The sequence below is a fragment of the Acanthaster planci genome, linkage group LG21, assembly GCF_054643075.1.
Source record: "Acanthaster planci isolate LZ-2023a linkage group LG21, COTS_SCS, whole genome shotgun sequence".
NCBI lineage: Eukaryota > Metazoa > Echinodermata > Asteroidea > Valvatida > Acanthasteridae > Acanthaster > Acanthaster planci.
The window spans coordinates 3367153-3389464 of NC_141797.1; the positions used below are offsets into that span (position 1 = coordinate 3367153).

The following is a 22312-nucleotide window of genomic DNA, read 5'->3' on the forward strand; positions in this document are numbered from 1 at the left end:
AACGTTCCTGGTGTTCACGTTTCCGGTTACAGTTAGGCATTAAAGAGCTTCTCAAATTGGCACATGTAGCACTGCATGTAAAGAACTGACCAGGGAATACATACCTCGGACAATAAGTCTCATGATCCCATGTAGTTGTTCATCCTCTTGATCTAATGAGAAGCAGCTGTATACCCCTTCATGGTCCTTGGTTACATCAGGAATCGATACACTCAAGAGGTTGTTCCAAGATTCCATAATTTCACCACCATTCTGCGTCCACCTGTACTCTCTGTTTGGGGGGAATACTTCCCGCATCTCTAACTTTACGCAGTCTCCGATATTTGCACTTAGTGTGAGCTGGATGGGACGTATATGAACGCGGCTCACTGAAAAGATACCAGGAACAACTGTCAACTGATGTTATTACACAATTGCGACAAAAGGGACGGCATCCAGTAATTTCTATGAAAAATGGAGAAAGTAATTTAAATTAAAGATAAGCTTACCAATATATTATTTCGTTGTCACGAGTAACGATGATGAAATTAGTGTCAACAGGCTAATTTGCTGAGAAAAAGTAGCCAATTCATGCCTGGTAATGAGCAACTAAGAGCATTTGTTCACACAAATATTAATTATCTAACCATCCTTCGGTAGAATAACAGTCTGTATCCTGGTAGTCACGTGATTCTTGGTCACCTCTGCGTAGAACACACCCGTCCTGTCCAGACCTCCTTCCTCTGGTAACTGAAGCAATCTCACTGTACATCCCAACGATGGGTCCACTATCTCGCCTGAACCTGACGGAAGTCCAGGTACACCTCCAGTTGTGACTTGGCGACCGAATGAGAGATTAGATGCAATATCCTGACGATCTCTGAAGACTTCGATGACTGAATCGTTGTCTCCAGTTAGACCAAGCAAAGGAGGGTTGACAACCACAGTGAAATCCACTCTGCTAACTGTAACCAGAAATATAGAGATTCATTAACTCCTTTCAATCAGAAATATTTCTTAGTATTGTTTACTTTATGTTATATTAGATTTTCAAAGATCCGCAGTTAGAATCTTTTCCTTTAAGTGTCATATTCCAAATTGCCATTTGTTTGAAAGAACTCCATCAAAAGTATACATTTGGACAGTTCTATTCAATGTAAACTGCTTCTCAAATTACTGTTGGAAAGAATAAGAGAATATTTTATTTCAAAATTGCAATTTGATTTATTTGAAATTCAGAGCAATAGGGCTATCTCACTACAAGAATGAATTTGCGATTGACTTTCCTCCGAAAAATTGCCTTTGAGAGCATGCTCTGTCCTTGCTTTGGACAGAGGGCATAATCTCTAAATCGTAAAGAAACAATGCTTTCTGGAAACTAACTTTTCTTTTAATACAGAAAAGATGAACGTGCAATTCATTCCTTCGTATGGCAACAAGCAAAGATTAATATCTGATCTTGATTTACTCACCAGGGGTGTTAACAATTTGTGCAATTAAAATTTCTTTTAAAAACCTCACCAAGAAATTTACCATCGTTCTGTAATTTGCATGTAGCAACAGTCACCTCGCACAGTCCAAGGCTCGCTTCACCGGGTATATCGACGCTGACGTACCGGGCAAGTACGGGCGGATTACAGGTAAACTCTATGTACGCTGCTCTTTGGTTTTGGCTGACTGAAGATTTACAAGCGACATTTCTGGTGTGATTATCGTTGAGGCCAGCTCGTACAGAAGCATCTTGGAAATTCGAGCCTGTATTTAGAGGTTTGAATTTCAACATTTGATTTTGGCCTGTATTGTCAGTACAAGCATACCTTCTTGTCTGCTGATTAATACAGTAAACAGGCCTAACGTGAAGAGCTCAATACTTTCTCCTTCTTTTTTCCTCTTTGTTTGGCGGTAAAGTGTGGAAATGCTCTGCGTTCTCACTACATCGAAATGAAGAAAGTTTTTCGTGTAAAACTATATGCAGAAAGGGATGGAAAACAGAAATGAAACTGGAAGATATTATAGATTTTATCATCAGATTTTAGTTCTTCTCTGAATCTATAATTAAACAAAAGGCTAATCTTACCCTGTGCAGAAGTCCAAACCCTGATAGTTTGAATGCAATGCCTTGATTCGAGGTCTACTCGCCACCAAGGGTTCATTTGTGTTTCTGAAATTTAAGAAAAATCAGCAAGTAGTTTAACGTTTTGGTCAAACAATTATTAATGACACACGTTCTAAAGTTCATTTGTAGACGCTGTTTCCTATAAAGAGTCCCAATTTAAAACGAGAAAGACTATGTTATAAAGTAATGTCATTTGTAAATGGTTCCTTCTGGGTGCTTTGAAAGTCACAGGTAAACACTTAATTAACTTGTAAACAAGATGTAACGAAATAGAGTTCGATTTCTTCCCCAGTGTTACTTTTAATTGAAAATCTGAGAACTTAACTGAGAGTAACGCAACCATTTTTCGTGCAATTCAAGCAACAAATCTTTTTCTGAAGACCAAAATAGTATGTCCATCAACTTACTTGTGAGACTACAATAAGGTTCAGATGGAAGACTGTCCAAAGCTAGTCCAGCAACAGATCTTCCTTCTGTTGAGCTTTGATTACCAGGTTTATCAGTCAAAATCAGAGCTACATAAAAACCAATAAATCAATGCAGAAAGAGGAATGAGACATGGGAATTAAAACATGGGGACATTAAGATCAGGTATGATTTCCTCATTTCTACAAGGTTCTCGCCCTACTCCGAAGCAGTGTTGTATATACCCTATATAACCTGTTAAACTGGTGTAATTTAAAATATCACATATCTGGTATTTGTCTTTGCAGAAAAACGTACGCGTCATATAAATAAGTTGGACAAACATTACATAATCAGTCGGGCATTATCGTGAAATAATTAGAAGTCATTTCAAATTTGTTATCTTGTTCAACCTATGCATTTTACCTGCTGGATGGAGATCACACGGCCAAACTTTAACCTCACAAAGTATAAGAGCCTTGGAATCTCCTGGAATATTGATTCTCACGAACTGTGCCAGTCTGGACTGATCGCAGGTGAATTCAATCCAGTCATTGATCAATGCTTGGTACTGGGTCACTGAAGATCCACACCTGTCCTCATCAGTAGGCGTCTCACTTACGCCAGCACTTACAATGGCCCCCTGTAAGCTTAATCTCGTTCTCTCTGGAAGGCAAGTTGGACAATCCTGTTGAGTACAAGCTTGAGGATCTGAAATTCTGAATTCCAAATATCGTTTTGTTACTCTGACTTTTGACGCTTGAGCATGCATGAAAATGAATAGGACAATTTGAATAAAGTGTATTTGAAGATATGTTAATTAGTCTAATGCGAAAAGATAAGATGATTCCAGAAATTGTGAGCAACGATTTCCCATGCTCTTATTTATTAAACCATTCAAACACATGGTGACAGTCTTAAAACTGTAAATAAATTATCCCCCTTTAGCCAGAGCGGGAGGCTACAAGCAAATAAACCCGTGTCTTGTTATAAATCTAATGTCGAAACAGAGGGAGAAAGTGCAAAGTTTATGTAGTTTGGGTAGAATAAAGTATACATCCACTTGTGCAATTCCAGACGCGCTCTCCTCCCCACCTGCCACAAGCTGAATGAATAATATCGAAAAAGACACAAACGTGACACAAAAACCAAGACTTCAATCCAGGCTAAAGGAAAAAAAACAGACAGTAAATTTCAAATCAGAGAACTCAATGACGTATCCAAGGGCAGTTTGGTCGTTCGAACATTTCTTCAAACATTCCAAAACTTACGTCTAAGACTATCAATATTCCTGATGGCAATTTTCTCTATGCAGTAAACAGAAGTCAGATCTATCTTCCACCATGGATTTGACTCTGCATCTGAGAAAAATAATGGCAAATGGTTACCAGCAGAACTACAGTACATGTTTAGTTAAAAAAATATTTATCTCCAAACAGTAATTTGTTTCATTGGAAAAGAGCAGCATATTTTTCCGCAAATTGAGGAGAAAGAACTTCGGTAATGAGCGTTCTTGGAAATAATAGGAGAGGTGAAATGGAGATTGTTACGACTCAAGAGGGACACCATTCCTAAATAATATTGTGTTTAGCAAATAGAGGTGGGGCAGCCAAGAAAAATGACATTATTCAGTATGTACAATCCTTTTTTTAGTGACTTGATACATATGTTCGGACAAAATTCGTAGGTAACTGGGTGGAGCTTGGCTGCTTGAATTCGTGTTTTTTCTTTTATATTTTTTTCCTGTTTAGTTTTGAACAAACTGACGCCCTTGTACATGACGGTTTTTCGTCCATAAGTCACATGGTTAATGATTAAAAGCCAAGCAGCTAAGATAACATTGAAAGTCCCCTTCAAATGTTCAAAATGATTTGCCCAGACAAGTGAGAGACAGGGTACGTACACTAAGTTGTCAATGGTAATGCAGGTTTTAACACACAGGGATTTGATTTCCGCTGATTGAGTTACAAAATAGACCGCTGAGGTTACTTGGCTCCCGGTGGGAATTATTCCATCCTAACAATATCTATATATCTGTATGTGGAGTTTTAATTCGCCATATCGCAATATAAATATGTCACATAAAATGGGATCTTTACATTAGCGACATATTTGTTTAAATGTTATTTAAGTGGTTCTTTATCTGTAATCATTGATGTTTGCAGTCCTCAATGTACTTGTCCTTGCTTTACTTATTATAATGAATAATTATTAATATTGCAGGACTAGGAAGCCAATTTCCAGCTGTTTGGGAATACCTTGGTACATAGAATATCAACTAATCTTTACGTAACGATTACACTTACCAGTTCGACTACAGGAGGAGCTATCGTACTTCAATGATCCATCCACGGCTCTCTCGGAATCCCACGTAATGACGCCGTCATTACGTGTTGAGCTTTGGTCACTAGGATGACCAGCCAAATTCAGGGCTTCAAGTTTTGTTGCATGCAAAAGAAAAACATTTAACGTTTAGAAGCAAACTTCACTTTGATTTCGCGACAAATTAACATGCGTGCATCAATGTTATTCAATATGTTTGCATAAACCTTTTCTTTCATGATCTGTATCACAAATGTTCCGAATTTGTAACCAAAGGGCAAGTTCAGATCGGCGACTTTCATGGATATTTCCCCTTACCAGTTAAGTGTAATATGAAATACACAAGAGGCAGTGTGGTGCTACAAACAACAATTAAAAAGAAATAAAAAAACGACAATGACAGTATAAAAACATTTATTTGGCCAAAAACAGTTTTTTTTGCCCATCTCACATGGCGGATTCCGCCCCTCCCCCGCCCCAGCAATCAGCTGTGCCCCGTAAGATTGTTTTGAAAGTTCACATGCATGTAAAAACACTCCTTATCATTACAAATGTGAAGTCTGAACTTCTTGTTACAGTCATTTGAAGTTCAAGGCTACATTCGTGGCTCCTGTGCACTGAGAACTGCAGTGGAAAAGTATAACCGCGGGTTTCTGAAGCTTGCTTACTTTCAGCCTCTATTGTCACTTTGGAAACAAATTATTCGAACAACAAGGTGGCATGACTTTTATCCATAATTGGAATTACCCACCACCGAACAAGCATGTTCGGCAATATTTTCCCATGTTGCATCATCTCTTTTCAAACGGAGGATGCAGTTTTCAGAAATACTTATACAGGGATCTTCTCGCTTTCGATTGTCGCTGACTCCACAACTGAAACTCCGTGGTATCTCAGTGCGCTCCTTTTGTCCAAAATTTACAGATCCGCATAAGTTTAATTTTCACGAACTGTAATTGAACATTGCTGGACGCATTCAGTGCGGTTTTGTTTTCACTTAGCGAAGCTTTTCTGAATTTCCATAGTTAAAATGTTTCTCGGTACCCTTCGTCTTAAACTTCATAATTAAATGGATGGAGTAATTTTACGCAAAACTAGTCAGATTATATTTTTCTTCCAAGATGTACATGTATTTGCTATATGCTTGTGTGTCAGTTCGCGAAAACCAAACTCATGAAGTGATAGCGGTGCATGCGCACAGCCAGGTGTCAGTTCCTAAAACCAACATTACGTATTACGCAGTTTTCCAGAAGTGACTACTCACAGTACTTGCGTTTCAATTAGTAAAATCGATGACAACTTGACGAGGTAGTGTCATACATTATTTTACCCACCTGTTCGTGTGGCATCCTTCATTGTATCTATAGTGACTTCTTCCACCATGACTTCAGCCAATTGGACTATGATTTGTGAACCACTGTCAGGGATATCTACACTAACGTATCGTGCAGTGACGTACGGCTCCGGAGTGAAATCCACCACTGCTCCACGTTGAGCCTGGTTTTCTCTAACCCGTCCTATTTCAGGGTTGCGTAGATGGTACGAATTCATTCCAGCGCGAATTACATTGTTGGAGAGCCGAGCAACTGCAACAGACAAGAAATAAAAATACGTAGGGTCTATATGTACTAAGAAATGTGGCGCGGGTAGGTTACCCGCCTTCGTTTACTGACTGAATTCGGTGAATTTTTTCTCTAAATATGCAATGAAGGACTTTTTGTGTAGTAGAAAAGCTGCTAAATTACTACGCTGTGATGGCAAACAATAATTCTAGGTTGTGTGCTGAATATTTAGGCGAGGTGCAAAACAGTCTATAGGCTTCCGACATGTAGGCCTACTTGCAGATCAGTGATCCGTTTAGTCGTTGCGGGCTTTCTATTTTCTGTCAGCTTTGCCTCGTTCTAGTACATAATAGTGTGTCGACTATCCGGAAATACACTTCATGACATTCTTTTGCGCGCTCAATCGCTAGCCTAAGATACAAACTGCAGTAGCAATTAACAATGCACAACTTACTGATGGCACGGGATTTACTGTGCTCATGTCTCTATCGAAAGAGCAATTTTCATTACATGAAAATACTTTTGATGTACAATAATAAAGACAGCGGTCAAAGCAGCCCATCGTGTTGAGGTTTTCTATACGACTTTTGTCGTAAACGTTCAAAACAAAACAAAGGATGTTTCACTCTAATCCCCTAACTATTTCCAATGTGATATACAAATCAATTCAGAATACTTGCCAACTATGTCACCACCCCTTAACGTATTGACCAGGGTGATTTTCCTCAAGCAATAGACAGCACCAAGGTCCACTTTCCACCAAGGGTTCGTTAGTTCGTCCTCATTGTCAAAGCCTGTGGGAATGAATACAAAGACCTAAACGCCTATTATTTATCAGAGTGTCATTTTCATCATGAGGAATGGGGTTAGGTTAGGTATTGGCAGAGGTAGTTGCCGGATTATATGAGAAATATCAGGTGGTCCTCATGTCACTCTACTCTCATCTGTTCCTCAAAGTAAATGGATGTACGCTTCTGCAACCGCATCCCAGCGACCATCTTAACCCGCTGGTCAGCCCCGTGTCCCATTCCGTCGAGCGTGTACTTTTTATCCAATAAAATAGAGGGCTACATTAGTGAAAATATGCACGCTGTGGAGAAAAGTTTTTGTGACCAAAACTCCGTCTCGAACTTCCCAGCAGATATTCTCCCCTTAATTAACGAGAAAAAAACTTCCCCTGGGCTACCTGCCCTAAGCTCTCCTTCCAGTATTGAGCAGTCTGCACGTCAACAAATTAGACACGTATATGTTTCCTAATACTCAGTGGTTAATGAATAGCCCATAGGCAAATGCAATTCTAGGGTGGGGGGATGATTTTTTTCTAAAAACTGTCCGACATTTTTATCCGTAAAATAATTCTCCTTCGCAATCTCCCGACAGTACTGTCGTGTTGAAAGGTATCTTTGAACGAGAATAATAATGTGTTTGGCCCGTCTCAAACTAACGTTTTAAGATTCACATGGTGACGTCATCGGGAGATGACTCGCGCAGTGTCTGTTCTGTGACTGTCTGTGTCTTGACGGTTTGTGTGCAGTCGACGTTCGTTACGATCATATGGGAACTATGGCTGTACAGTTTTCTGCAAACCACAACCTGTGCACAAGTGGCATCTTACACGAGGCAAAACCAAAAATTTCCAGGAGTGTTGCAAACATGGTCGGTATTTTCACCAATAAGAGCATGAACGACAGACAAGAAGCACCATCAAAACACCTGTGGATACTCAACCTCTGATCTATCTAGTAAACTGTAACAGGCGGTGTTCCACCGATTGTTCACAGGAAGAGGAATCATGCACAACAAGCACCAAATTGTGAATCGTTATTTACCCGTGCACCTTTCCGACGTAATTTGCCGTTTGATAATAACGACAGACTGACTTACTTTCCTTGACAACTTCAGAAAGGTCAAAAGACTCTAAAAATGCACATTTCAATTCAGGGCCGTAGACTCAAAAATTATCAACAACGTCTGCTCCTGGTTTACACTGTTACTGAAACGGCTTTAAAATGGCGTTATGACAGAAATTATTAATGATGACTTCACATTACTTCGAACTGTAACATTGTGTTTTTTCTCGAGTTTTATTATTACTTATTTATTATTAAGTATTTCCGGTGCTAGAACCATTCATTCCTCCAAAGCGCCCAAGACACATGCAGTTTGCAAGCCTGAAGAAACTTGTACAGAAGAGAGACTGCATGAGAAACAGTCGCAGTGTTAGAGACAGGGTACTCTCGTGTTGTTTCACCCAGGGTATTCGCTATGTCTTTTATAACCTTAATTATGACCGCCATATTTTCACTTCGGTACTGTGTGGTTGTGGCTCTAGTGGTTGGGTACTGTACCTCCCACACAAAACCCCGAGCATCTTCTGCAATTTCAACTTGAAGTTATTAGTCGATGTTTTCCTGATAATCACGAATTAATGATTAATTTCTAATGTACGCGGACTCGACGACAAGGTAGGAAACCTGACGACTTTTGCTGTAAGCTGCAGAAAATTCAGTTAGTTAACCGTCCTACAAGAGTTAACTTGTGTTTCTTGTACTTGAGTTATCAGTGACAAACCACTCCTAACACAATGGGTGTCACTAATTACTCCCTTGGCTTAGTTGATCATTGTATGGTTTTAATATTCCAAAACGGGTCTCAAATATTAGAATTAAAAAAAAAATTAACTGATGAATCATAATTGAGATGCCAGGCTATGATGGTTCTGAAGGTGCATTGACGTCAATATTCACGCCCAAAATTCACTTCATGCCTGTCCCAAGTCTCGAAGTGTGACGTCAATATTCATGTCCAATTCATGACTTGACATAACTTGCCGAAGTAAGATGATAACTTGCCAAAGTAAGAGGATAACAGCCGAAGTAAGACGATAACTTGCCGACGCAAGAAGATAACTTGCCGAAGTAAGATGATAACTTGCCGAAGTAAGATGATAACTTGCCGAAGCAAGACGTTAATTGTCATAAGGTATGATGACCACTACAGCACTTGCCGTCAGGACACGGTGAGTAAAGGATCTTTTTTTCGCCGTTTGTACTATATCTCATCCTGCTTTACGGGTACAATTGCACTTGGGTGTAGAGTAAAAACGGTGAAAAATAGATCCTCAATATTAATTCACGGTAAGAGATGTCCTGACCGTGGCAAGTATCCTTGTGGTCACAAGTATGTTTTGACAACGACCAATATACTTTTAAGCGGCAAGTTATTATCTTCCTTCGGCAACTTACTGAAAGACATATGCCTCCTTGCGAAACACACATCACAAAAGGAAATGACACCAATGAGGCTTCGTAACTCGCTCTCAAGGTTGAGAATATCGACGTTGATATTTGGTTCCTAAATTCGCGACTTAATTTCCTTGATACAAATATTATTGACAATTAATTCCACAAAGCTAGGCGTGACGTGAGACCTGTATTAGATGTAAAGATTTTTTAATGATTTATTTTTTTATTCCCTATTTCTCTCACACTGAAAAGATAGATTTAATACGTTTTCGGTATAACACTCCTGCTTTCAAAAGAAACGTGTTGTTACAAAGTTATCCAGGCTATTTTTGAGCTACAAATCACAAATTAAAGGAAATATCTGGCAATGAATAGCAGGAATCAATTTCAAAGGAAAAGGGATCATTTGGACTTTTTGGGGGGAAAGGCTGGAAAGAACAATAATAAAGTGAGACGGTGGTCTATGCAAATATTTGAAGGGCAAATCAAGCAAATGTTTCTCAGCATGGGCGAAAATCCCAGGGGGTGGGATATATATTTCCCACACTTTTTGAGGTGGGGGTGGGCTATTGAATCATCCCCCACTTTTTTTGACGAGCAAAATCATTTTCAGGATTTCCCAACGACTAAAATATTTGCAATATCACTAAAAAGGAAAAACAGTTTTTAAAAGCCATAAAGATTTTGATGCAAGATTCTGCATGAATTTGATTCTAGATGTACATCTTTATCATGAACATCGCCCCCTATATGGTGTATATGGTGCCGCTCCCGCTCCCCCCTCGCCTTGGTCAGTCAAGTCACACCCCTCCACACACACACCTTTCCCCACCACATATTTACGCCACTGTTTCTGAGGATAATTGTTCGCCGTTTTTGAAACCTTAATGATCTTTTCATTGTAACTTCCCACTTGGCCTAAATTGGGGAGGCTGACAGAAATGATGTTCCCATTAGATTAGAGACCCCCTGGTCGGGGCACCTTCTTCTTGTGTCTTGAATCTTGACTTGGTTTCTGGAGTAGCCGTTCCGTTGCTGCAGTGATGTGGGTCAACTCCGATGGCAGATGCTTATCGCAAATTTACCGTTGGGTATGGGGACATTATTTACGTGGAGAAGGACAATAGTAACAATACCTTGGTAAATGTGTCCACTGGGCCCCTTAACCGGGGTGCAATCCAGTAAAAGTGTCCGGGGACAGATTGGGGGGGGGGACATGTTTACCTTTTACACCACTGTCAACCAAATTCATCCACAGCATCAAAAAGGCATTGCTTGTCCAAATGTTTGTTTTCATATAGGCCCTATATGATGTTCACGATATAATTAGCTGTTAAAAGCACGCATGTCGGACGCAATAGGAGGGAAGCATTTAATGTGGGTAAGTTTGGAGTAACACAGAAGATTTCACCCAAACCAAATAGCGCCCTCTTATTGTGTCTGCCACACCTCAAACAGAATGATGAAATAACACTCAAATAGGCTAATGAACTTACCTGTGTGTGAAATGGTACCGAGGTTTCGGTCCACGGCGAATCCTGCGTCCAGAGGGTCACGATCATGCACAGAACTCTGCGTCGTTGTGACTGCACTGCCCCGCAAGTCAAGAGATAATGCTGTGTATTTAGATATGATTGGCAGGAACGTAATATCAATTAATGTTACTCCAGTCTAAAGTAGTCCTTGGTCAGATAGCAGGATTTTTTCCCAGGCTTTATGCAGACGCCTTTCTTGGTTCGGCCATCGTCGGGATGTCAATTGGGTTCAGTTTCCTTCTCTATATTGGTCTATGGCTGCTTGGTGGACGTGCCCAAGTGTCAATCGTCGGGGTCACCCAATGATACCACAAAACTGTACATTTCGGACTGACATACTTCAATTTTGCTAAAAAATCTTCTCAATACCTTCAAATCATCAGATATGCATTAAAATGACACTGTAATCAATTATTTTAGTGCAACCCTTTAAATTTTACTCGTGTGTCGATGAACCTTACTTTCAAGTTTTATTTGCTATTATAAAATGTTTTCTCAGAGCCTATTTGGTTTTCAAACTAATGTATTGCATATCAGCAGAAATGTGAACGTCATCCCTGGTATCGACCTCAATGTTGCATTGATTTGTGCACAAACACTAAACCTTTTTATATTTTGCGTTGGCAACTTACGGTTGTGTAAGCGTATTGAAATTAATAAAAAAAAATTGTTTGGAACCTTTTCTCAGAAACTTTTCATAGGGAAAATTTGGGGTTCAAAGTTCAATTTCATTGAAATCAGAACAGGAGTATCTCACAGTGTCTATAGGCATCACGCTTCTAAATTGTATTAGAGTTTGCACTGCTGTGTGGTTGGTTTTCTTGTCAAACAGTTAACTTAGGCAATAGTAGTAGCCACTGTTTTCAAAACATTGCTAGTGGAAGAGTTTGAATTAAATGGTGTGCTATTTTTTCACTCTTTTCACCGTGAAGGAGTGTTTTGTTCGGTCAGGTGCCTTGCACAATGTAGCCAATAGAGCCTGAAAGTTGATCCCCGGTGACGCGCTTCCGGAACAATTGGAGTAGCATTACGAACGAGTAAAAGTTTCAGAATTAGTAACATTTTTTTTTCGTTTAGTTCCTTCTTTAACTCTCAAAGTGTAAAAAGGCCTTTTGTAAAATATTTGCTAGCATATCAACTCATAGAAACTGAAAAATTACCTGACCTAAAAGAGAAATATCCTGCCAAAAATCGACCTATCACTTCCGAAACTATAAAATACATGAACAACAGTCGGATTATGTTACCGAATTCTACTCCGTGGTAGTCCTTTGGTAATGGCTAAAATGGAAAACAGACCAAAATATTCTAAAGAATTCGTCATTTATAAGGAAATAAACTCGCAAAAACAGGGAGACCTAGGAACGATATTGCCGGAATTAAAAGGTCATTTCTACCTTGTGAAAATACACATATTATTCTTTCTGCCAGAATCACTAATTTTAAATGTTTCTTCTCATTCTTTTAATTTCCTTTGAAGAATTTCCCTTTTAGTCAGCGACAGCTTCTACGTGTTTTACTTTTGTCGATTTTCTGCACCATGTTAATCGTACCATCTCCACTTTTTCAACAGCTCACTGAACAGTCTTACTTAATACTCTCTCCTTGTTAATGTTATGCTAGAGATAGGCGTTATAATGCCAGTTTACCGTGTACGAAACAAGTGCACACTGCCGGCCGCTCCGAATCAAATACGACACAATTCTCTGTCATTTATACTTGGGGCATTCTTGAGTATCTGGCATCTGGGATGACACACATTTTACAAGGGGAACTACGAGCAGATGAATTGCAGCTTAAACCCACGAGTATCTTTTGTTCGTTTTAAGATTTCAAAAACTGTTTGCATGGAGGTAGTTCAAGGTTGCACTACACACCATAAACTTTGAATTAAAGTATGCAGTCCTCTCGACACTCTTCAGTTTTGGACGTGAGGCTATGGTTTAAATTACCGTAGTGAATCTTCATAAAATCTCTGCTTTCGATAGGCCTAAACACTGCTTTATAGGCCATGCTACAACAGATGTAAATGTTATGATAAGCACAAATACATACTTTCACTTTACCTTTGAGCAGGTTGGAGACGAAGACGATCATTAAAGTGCCACGGTGGTTCCTGGATAACATGGCTTCGTGTTACCGGCGCCAAAGTATAAATTTCAGTATAAAATATTGGCCAAGAAAACACGAGAACAGGTGCGAGTGATGTACCAAAGTTCAGTTCCCAGCTCTACAGCTCAACTCAGCCTGTTCAACTACACGTACGTGTGTCTTGACTCCTGGCATCCACAAACAAGAACTCTTCCTTCTGCTGTGCGTTTAAAAACGAAAGCTGAAACTGATGTTTCGACTTCGGTTTTACATAGACTTCCTTGTCAGTACAAACACGCATGCCAAAACCAACCCTGTTGAGAAAGCCTGTAACTCTACAGGAAACAAAAGCAAGTTCTAGTTCAGAGTTCGCTTGCCGCCCAGCGCCCACACGGAGAGGGCGCTGGGACAGGCAAATCAGTATGGTATCCACGTGCTCGCGCAAAATGGCGACACCTGTCAAACTTGCGAACGAAACTTGGCGTGGGGTGTGTGGAATATCTGCCATTCCTGTGTGAAAGCTCAGTTTTATACGTCGGTCAGCGAGCAGTCCGGGGATCGGGACCGAACAAGTGAAATATGCCCGTCAATTACTGGTTCTGAACGGGAAAAAAATCCGTACTTTTGCTGACATTGCATTAATTAACGGTTTACAGTTGCGTCAATTGCCTACGGCGGAAAAGCAAAAGGAGGTGATGACCTCATGGTCTCAGGTCGTACAAAATTTAGTGAATGAGGGCTCAGAGCGATTTGCCCTTCACAGCGCCCTGTGTGAGTGCTGAACGACGAGTGAAGGGTTCAGAGTTTCAAATCTGAGATCGAAAAATAAAACAATTATAACTCCATTGTAGTGAAATGATGTTTCACACTTGGACTATATGATAGCTCAAGGCGGATCCTACTTCATAAGCCAATGCAAAAACAAAGGTGAAACTACTGTGAAATGATTGAGCTCCATATCGCTCACGGAATTTTTTCCTCCTGTTTGCTTCTCTTTTCTCCAAGTGTTGGTTATAGATCCTACTTTCATTAATTTAACAACAAATTCCGCAGCAGTTTTCATGTGAACAGTGTTGCCCGACATTTTGTTTCAGTCATTTCGTAAAAATTTCACCCTGAGCCTCCGAATAACTGAGGTTCTCTCATCGGTTTTGATTTCCTTCATTGGCAATGTCATACACATGTACTTGTGTTCCTCTTATTCGCTTTTCTACAGGTTTCCGTTAGTGTCTTCCTGTTTACTGAAGAAACCTGCAGTCATTTCCTTCAAAGGCAAAAGAAAATATTGTTTCCCTCGTACTGCAGGTAAGTCGCCAGTATTGCGATACATGGTAGATCGTTCTATGCAAGACATCATGCATAAGCCGTAACCACCGTAGTTACTGTGTCATGATGTTTCCGAGACCGAGCTGCGCAACGAGGGGGGTGGAAGGGTAAAGCTTCAAAATCCATCTATAAAAACCACAAGCCCCACACTCAAAAATATCTTGCTACTCAACATTATGCTACTGGTTCGGTCATTGTTAACTGTTTGAAATGAGAAAGCCAGTGCAGATAGACATTTACATTCGTAAAATGGTTAATTTGTAAGGGCAGATCTAAAACCAAATTTTCGGGGGAGCCAAACTTGTTTGGGGCCCATTTATGGTGACTTTTAAATGCTTTCAACACGCTTTTATAGAAGTATAAAAAATAAAATAGACCTAAATTCGCTTTTTTGTGATCGTTTTCCAAATAAAATTTAAGGGTTCTTTCTTGTGGGGGGCCAGATCTTCCCTTGATTAACTCAGGCACTGAACAAAACATTCTGAGCGAGCAACAGGTTTTAACTCAATTGAAGCGCCGACACAATTGTATGAATATTTACCTTTCACATGTACCGCAAATCGCCGTTTAGAAAAATAGCCGGATAAATGCACGTCAGGACATTTATTAAAGTACATGGAAAAGAAACTGGATGGTATTTATTTTTATACCTTTCATTTTTTTCCCATTTTGCTTTGAACACTTGGGATTGTGTAAGATTAATAAATGTATCGAGAGAAACAAATACCCTAAAACGTTCCCCTTACAGAAATAAAAATACAGTTCACAAGTTCATAATGAATCGTACATTTATTGTCATGTATAAACTTGTAACTTGTGCTACAATGTTTCTACGTTTTGCTTGAAACTGGTTCGTATATTATCCTCGAAAATATTTACAAATTTAAGGCATTTCAAAAAGTTTTGAAACATATAATTTCTGGAAATGTAGAATATCTAGGACTTTCACGGAAGTATTTTTCACTAAAAACTCAATAATTTTCAGGATGAATTTTGTCAAATATGAAGAGGGGATTTGAAAGTTGGCTTCATGTTAACGCAGCCAATAACAATTGCGTCGTTCAACTTCAAAGAATAATGGCTCACTTGTTATTCGCAGAGAACTTGTCGTTCGTGATTAACGCTACTTCGTGCCAAAGTAGTGGCAGGCAACTGGTCAGCCAGGAGCTCTATACCAAGGGGCAGCAAAGAAGGCTGGACTTGAAAGGCATTGTCTAACATTACGTCCATGAACACTACATACGAAAATACATCCACTTTGTGTAGTTTTATACCACTGATCGATCCAAGCTACAGATGTATGCAAATTAACATTAAAACAAAACTCGAATACTGTTTAATTTTTCTTACAAAAATAACACTTTGATTGAACGCATACACTTTTGGCGATTACAGAGAATCTGAATATACAGGTGCACAAAATAAGAATACTGTAAAAGCAACCAAAACCAAAAAGAACAATGAATATTAAGAGAAGCCTACAGTTAATTTTTCTTGGAATCAAAGTAGATATATCACCGACTATTGTTTAGCGAAATTCAACCCATGGCACTCTGTATGAATTTACTGTCCAATACTCCTGCTTTTGAGCTTTTCCCCTCCTAACCAGATCAATATGAGACAGTGAATTTGGAAGTCGAAAAGTAAATAACGAAAATAATGACAAAAATGTAAAAGATGGCTTTTTGGTGTCAAAATGATTAACATCATATGAATATTCAAGTTTAATTGAATAAATTTGGATATTCAATTTATATAAATATTCATGCTGGAATGATTATCTTATATGGCAGTGACAGCGCTGACTGATTTTTGCAAAGCAAGGATAATATACAGAGTCGTGCTTTTTACATCAAGGCTTTACTTCTCATATTAGCTAGTGCTTTACTCATCAAATTAATTCTACATGTACAAAGACGCGGTCAATCAGTACGAATGTTTCCAGTGATAGCTATGCAACACATGCCACACGTACTGCCGTAGCTGACAAATACAACATGTGCGGTTTACATGGGGGTTGATGATGTCCCAGTATGGTCACGTGTATCTCTGCAACACATGCCACACCTACTGCCGTAGCTGACAAATACAACATGTGCGGTTTACATGGGGGTTGATGATGTCCCAGTATGGTCACGTGTATCTCTGCAACACATGCCACACCTACTGCCGTAGCTGACAAATACAACATGTGCGGTTTACATGGGGGGTTGATGATGTCCCAGTATGGTCACGTGTATCTCTGCAACACATGCCACACCTACTGCCGTAGCTGACAAATACAACATGTGCGGTTTACATGGGGGGTTGATGATGTCCCAGTATGGTCACGTGTATCTCTGCAACACATGCCACACCTACTGCCGTAGCTGACAAATACAACATGTGCGGTTTACATGGGGGGTTGATGATGTCCCAGTATGGTCACGTGTATCTCTGCAACACATGCCACACCTACTGCCGTAGCTGACAAATACAACATGTGCGGTTTACATGGGGGTTGATGATGTCCCAGTATGGTTACATGTATCTCTCATTAGCTTTGTGCAACATGTCCGTTTTGAATGGATTAAGGATAAGAAGACTCCTTTAAAATGTCAAAAGAGAGGATTAGTGAAGAATTCCTAACATGACGATCACAGGTCAACGACAAGTAACAACCTTAAGTTACAAGCAGCTGAAATGCGCTATTAGAGAGACATTCCCTTTTTTTTATTACTGTTAATCCTCTTTTAAGTTGCAGCACTTGTGATTCACGAATTCGACTCTGGAGTTGGTGTCAAAGGTAAAAATGGGAATTTCCCATACTCGGTTAAAAAATGCGTAAACTCACACAGTTTTCGTTTTAATGTCTTATTTTGTAACTGGAATATAACTGCAGGTAACACAACTTGGCATGCTGAATTTCACGTATTCAACTGAATCATCCATACAAAGTAAAACACACCTCCAAAAGACCAATATATCAAACATTTTTACAATCATCGCAATATCCCAAACTCAGCATACACCGTTTCAAGATGTTCCGATTCTGCATAAAAGAGTGCGTGCCTGAAAAAAGAAATGGTGGCTCTGTGCTGCTTCTCAATGTTTATTTGCAAACCGTACTGATATTATGAACCCTGGCAGTGGAGTCAGCTGGTGAACATGTAACAAGGAAGTGACAATGTCGTTTTGGTTTCTGCCTGACAGCTGAAGAGATATCATGAAAAGCCATACGAATCGTGCACATGATTGTCCGCATGCCTACAGAAAGAGTTCATTTCCTGCTTTGGGGTAGAAAAGCTCTACGCGTGGCCTCCAAAAATGTGCGCATAGTAAAAAGTTTCTACAACTCGACATGGTACACTTTCTCAAGTCGTTTTTGCTTCCTGTTGTCAATTTACCAACATAGTTGTTCACACTTCCCTTAAACCAAGGCCGAAAATAAACAATCGAAACCATTTCACGTGCAACTGACACAACAAAGCAAACAGCTTCTAAAACAGTGGCCAATGTAAAGGGGGGAGGGTCAGGGTTTTTCCCTTTTCCCCCATTCTGTAACCCTGCATCTGATTTCAGCCCTTGCTAAGGCAAAAATGTATAAAGACTTCAAGGGCTGAGCTGGAGTAATTGCATCGGGAAGGGGTACGGGGCGGGAGTGACGTAAGTCGAAGCAAAAAGCCGGATGCATATTTTACAAAGCTATAAATTCAAGGCACCAGTTTTAAATTGAAGGTGGGCCATAAATGCATACAACTAACTGACGACCAACCTAGGTTTATGACCAAAAAACTAGTTTTATAAAAACAGATTGCTGCGTGATTTACATACATGTGACAATTCTGCAGACTTACAATAGAAAAATATATATAATTTGTATATTTCTTTCTTAAATCGAGTTAAACATGTTCAAGGCTTGATTGAGACTACAGGAAGGACTGATGAAGTCTAGATGTGACTCAAATCGAGTAAGAACAACCACAATATGTATACTCTCTGCTCCTGTAAATAAATGTCATCCTTTCTTTTTTTCGTTGATTTGTTTGCAGATCAAATCTGTATGTAGCTGAGTTGGACCTCAAATGGAATTTTAACACACGACGGTCTTGTTATTTTTATTTCGGCAGGAGTAATCCAAATTCTTGGATAACAGTATCCAAAGTCAAATGAGATAAATGCAACCCACTGAGGAAAAGCTGGCTACTTATAAGAAAGCAATATAAGACTGCAAACCCTTGGGTATGGTGTGCCTCATCAGCAATGTTTACACTAGAAAAAAAGCACAAAAAGAACAAAACTTAAAAATAGCATATACATGTCTCTTTGCCTTTCTATGGTTCAAAATGATAAATCATTTCTTGTTGTTACTAGGCCTTAGCAGTATAAATAAGGTATAGGAGGTCAACAGATGTGACTTTTCTGATTTTAAACTTAAAGGAAATGCGTTGTTTCCCCATAAACGACAGTTATTTGGCTTCATTTTATGCATTCCTGGTATTATTTGCTCTGGAGCAAATGCTTCTTTGTTAAATTCTGGTGCCAGTGCATGGTAATTGTATCAAAGAGTGAGGCATAAAACAGCCCCATTATATCTCTTTGTAAAACCTGACTACTGCTTAGTGTTGACTCATCTGCACTCCATACATTTTGATGGCTTCAACAGATTAATATGTAGTTTTATGGATTGCCATGGCACAACCAAAACATATATTACAAAATAAAAAAACCACGGCTTAAAAAGGAAAGATGTCTTTGACTTTAACGAGAAACACAGACAATCTAGAAATATTGAAAAAGGGCATCAGTCTGGTTCCCTGTATTAAAAAATTCAAGGTTATGTATGTACATCAGTAACATGGGAACCAGTCAGTAATATAGTTATCAAGTTATGCCAACACTGTAATCTATTTATGTATATGTCTACTTTAACTGGCGTTAATCCCAAATTGGACCTGTCCACATGACAGACACCAGAGGTGGTCCGGCTCTGCATACAGTTAGGTATTTTACATGACCCTAATGACACAGAGAACTAGACGAAGATGGCTGACAAGTGCCAGTCAGTTATGAATACCTTATGCTGATTCATATTAAAAAAGTGATTGTTTTTATAAAATCATTTCGCACAATAACATACTTGCTGTTACTTGCCAATGACCCCTGACCCTTCATTTCAACAACTACATTCACTTTTGTACATGATTAATTGGCCTTCTTAACACCAGAAAATTTGGCACACTTTTTTTTTTCTGTCGTACATTGACTCTCAATTTCCTAGCTATACAATCCTCTTCCCAAGATTCTTCTCAACACTGCATCCTCAAGTCTGGCAATATTCCAAGAGGAGAAATAATTGATGGGATGTTTTGTGTGCCTGCACCTTTAAAAGGTGAGGCTCACTGGAAAAGATGATCTTCAAGCTGAGCTTGGTGTTCTTCCGAAGTCAATGGAATCCTCCCATGATGGTCCAACACTTGGTCCAGTTGTAGCTTGCATGATCGTCTTATCCATCTCCACGACAAAGCATGTCTGCCGTACCTTTGTGAGGGGGCAGTATGGAGTCTTCTCCCTTGAAGTGGCTCATTCTCTGACCTTACTTTTCAGCATCAGTGGACTCCCTGAATGACACCATACCCTTGGCATCTGAACTTGGTAACTGATGGAAGCTACAAACTATTTAAGAAGCCATAATTCCTCGCTGCCAAAGTCGGTAATACATTACCAACAGCTGGCACATCTTTGTTCCTGTCTTCCACAAATGTACCGCCCCCTCTAATGTTGGCAAATTGTGCATTCATACAATTCAAATGTATGAAGCTCCACTTTGATAGAGGTACTTTCTTACGATAACTCCTGTCACAAAATGGAGCCATGTGGGCACTTAAATCTGCAAAGATCCATCGTAAACGGGAAAATTTGTGCGTCCGGGGCAACAATGAACCATTAAGTGTGGGACAAAAGAAGCATCACAGTCATCTTTTGCTCACACTTTCAGTCACTTTCCTGATGTGTTGTACCCAAACAAATCCAAACACCCCTGTAGGCTTAATGGAGGATTCCTTCAGTGGCACCATTTATGGGCGGTCGTGGGCCAGGCTCTGGTGTGTAGGTGAAGGTGAGTCCCGTGGGGTAGATGATGCCGTCATTTCGGACTAACGTGACAGGCACCTGCGTGGGTCTGCGGACCCATCGCCACTCACCACGGAATGCCGAGATATCAGGAACAACACAAAGCATGTACTCAGCACACCTTGGCAAGAAAATACACACAAGAAATGATCAGGGATTCTTAAGTGTGTAGTACAAATGATTAGGTGACAGGTCTACGATTCAACACTGATGAAGGATGGCCTTCTAATGGCAGTGTTACAAACCGTTATTTAATGACTACTTCTAACATAAAATGGTTAAGTGTTCACTGTCTTTTCCTCAAAACATCAGTATCAAAAACAACCAACACCGATGTCAACATTCATCACATCAAAACTCTGGGATTGGGATGACAAGCAATGCAATTCATGAACAAACCACCAGAAGTGAACCAGTCAATCAGTTAAATGCTTGCAATGACACCATCATCATTTCAGTGTTACACTAGTGATTTGGAAAGAAGTTATTTTTAAAAAATCAAAATTCAAGCTTTATCTCAAAACCAGTTTGGGGAATGGCTTTCATAAAGACCAGTTTGTCGTGGACAAGGTGAATATTAATAAGCTAAAACTTTAATTAGATATACCCCCATTAGGCATTGAAGCTCATTCATCTGATACTGACTATAAACTACATTGCTTCTTTGTCATCCAATCCCATGATGCACTGCACGTGTTGCTAGGGTTTATTTGAATATGACGCCTACCTGTACATGGTCTCTGCCTCTACGTCCCCAAACCACACCTTGAGGTTTGGGGTGAAGTTCTCTCCCGTCAGCTCTAGCATGGCCACATCCCCACCCCCATTCAGCAGCAGGTCAATCACAACAGGTACCGGCGTCACCGGTGCCTTGACTGGCCCCATGCCCTCATAGAAGCTGTATTCAGCTTTGTCAGTGCTGATAATTGTCCAGGATGCCCCATCATTGATGATCTCTTTGTCAGTCTCTTTTGGGCAAGGGGTGGCCTGTCAGTACAAATATTTTAAGGAAAATTTTGTTACGACCAGATTTAATCTGATTAATCAACTTTCTTTGCTTAAAATTCAAGAATGCTGTAAACTCATGAATGATCAAGTAATCAGGTTTAATCTAGTTAATTATTGTCCTCTGATAAGACTTGACCCTCAATTCTTAGTTCTAGATGCCAAAACGTGTGGTTAATCGAGTAGATATATTTACACTGGTTTATCAACTTTCCCTGATATGAATTATGTTCAATCCAAAGTTCAAGATTGCTGTAAACTCACGACTGATCCAGTAACCAGGTTTGCACTGGCCAATCAGCTTTTCTGGGGCATGGTTCCACCGTTAGAAATCTGTAGCCAGCTTCATTTATCAGCATGGAGGGAACCATTCACGTGAAAAGACTGTGAGATGTCATTGACCGAGTGTGCCGCAAGAGTTGCAGCCAATAGCAAAATGAAGGTAGCAGCAAGATTTTGCAAAATACTTTGACAAGGGTGGCTCAGCTATGACTGTGCTGCACATGCACATAATTAAAAGGTAACTGACCTGTGGTCCAACTATGGTTGGTGCTTGAGCTTGCCTGGAGATAGCTTCAACTATTTTGAATCATCCAGTGAGCTGGCTGATCAACC

The 22312-nt window shown here is 39.7% G+C and overlaps 2 protein-coding genes across 15 annotated transcripts in view; both read right to left on the reverse strand.

Annotated features, from left to right (window-relative positions):
* LOC110981617 (uncharacterized) overlaps nucleotides 1-13913 on the reverse strand; it is a 35470-nt gene extending 21557 nt beyond the window's left edge. Inside the window, exons 1-12 of the mRNA XM_087131262.1 lie at nucleotides 13231-13913; nucleotides 11126-11245; nucleotides 7065-7178; nucleotides 6157-6408; nucleotides 4807-4932; nucleotides 3772-3861; nucleotides 2927-3166; nucleotides 2503-2610; nucleotides 2057-2140; nucleotides 1513-1734; nucleotides 627-944; nucleotides 105-368 (exon numbers count right to left, since the gene is read on the reverse strand). Of these exons, the coding sequence (XP_086987388.1) occupies nucleotides 105-368; nucleotides 627-944; nucleotides 1513-1734; nucleotides 2057-2140; nucleotides 2503-2610; nucleotides 2927-3166; nucleotides 3772-3861; nucleotides 4807-4932; nucleotides 6157-6408; nucleotides 7065-7178; nucleotides 11126-11245; nucleotides 13231-13291 (1999 nt within the window). The 5' untranslated portion in view covers nucleotides 13292-13913. The remainder of the gene's footprint in view (nucleotides 1-104; nucleotides 369-626; nucleotides 945-1512; nucleotides 1735-2056; nucleotides 2141-2502; nucleotides 2611-2926; nucleotides 3167-3771; nucleotides 3862-4806; nucleotides 4933-6156; nucleotides 6409-7064; nucleotides 7179-11125; nucleotides 11246-13230) is intronic.
* A 1442-nt stretch (nucleotides 13914-15355) lies between these two features.
* rbpj (recombination signal binding protein for immunoglobulin kappa J region) overlaps nucleotides 15356-22312 on the reverse strand; it is a 68266-nt gene continuing 61309 nt past the window's right edge. For all 14 annotated transcript variants that reach the window (XM_022239284.2, XM_087131046.1, XM_022239280.2 and 11 more), the window contains 2 exons: nucleotides 21420-21679; nucleotides 15356-20813 (listed from right to left, as the gene is read on the reverse strand). In XM_022239284.2, the coding sequence (XP_022094976.2) occupies nucleotides 20609-20813; nucleotides 21420-21679 (465 nt within the window). In that variant the 3' untranslated portion in view covers nucleotides 15356-20608. The remainder of the gene's footprint in view (nucleotides 20814-21419; nucleotides 21680-22312) is intronic.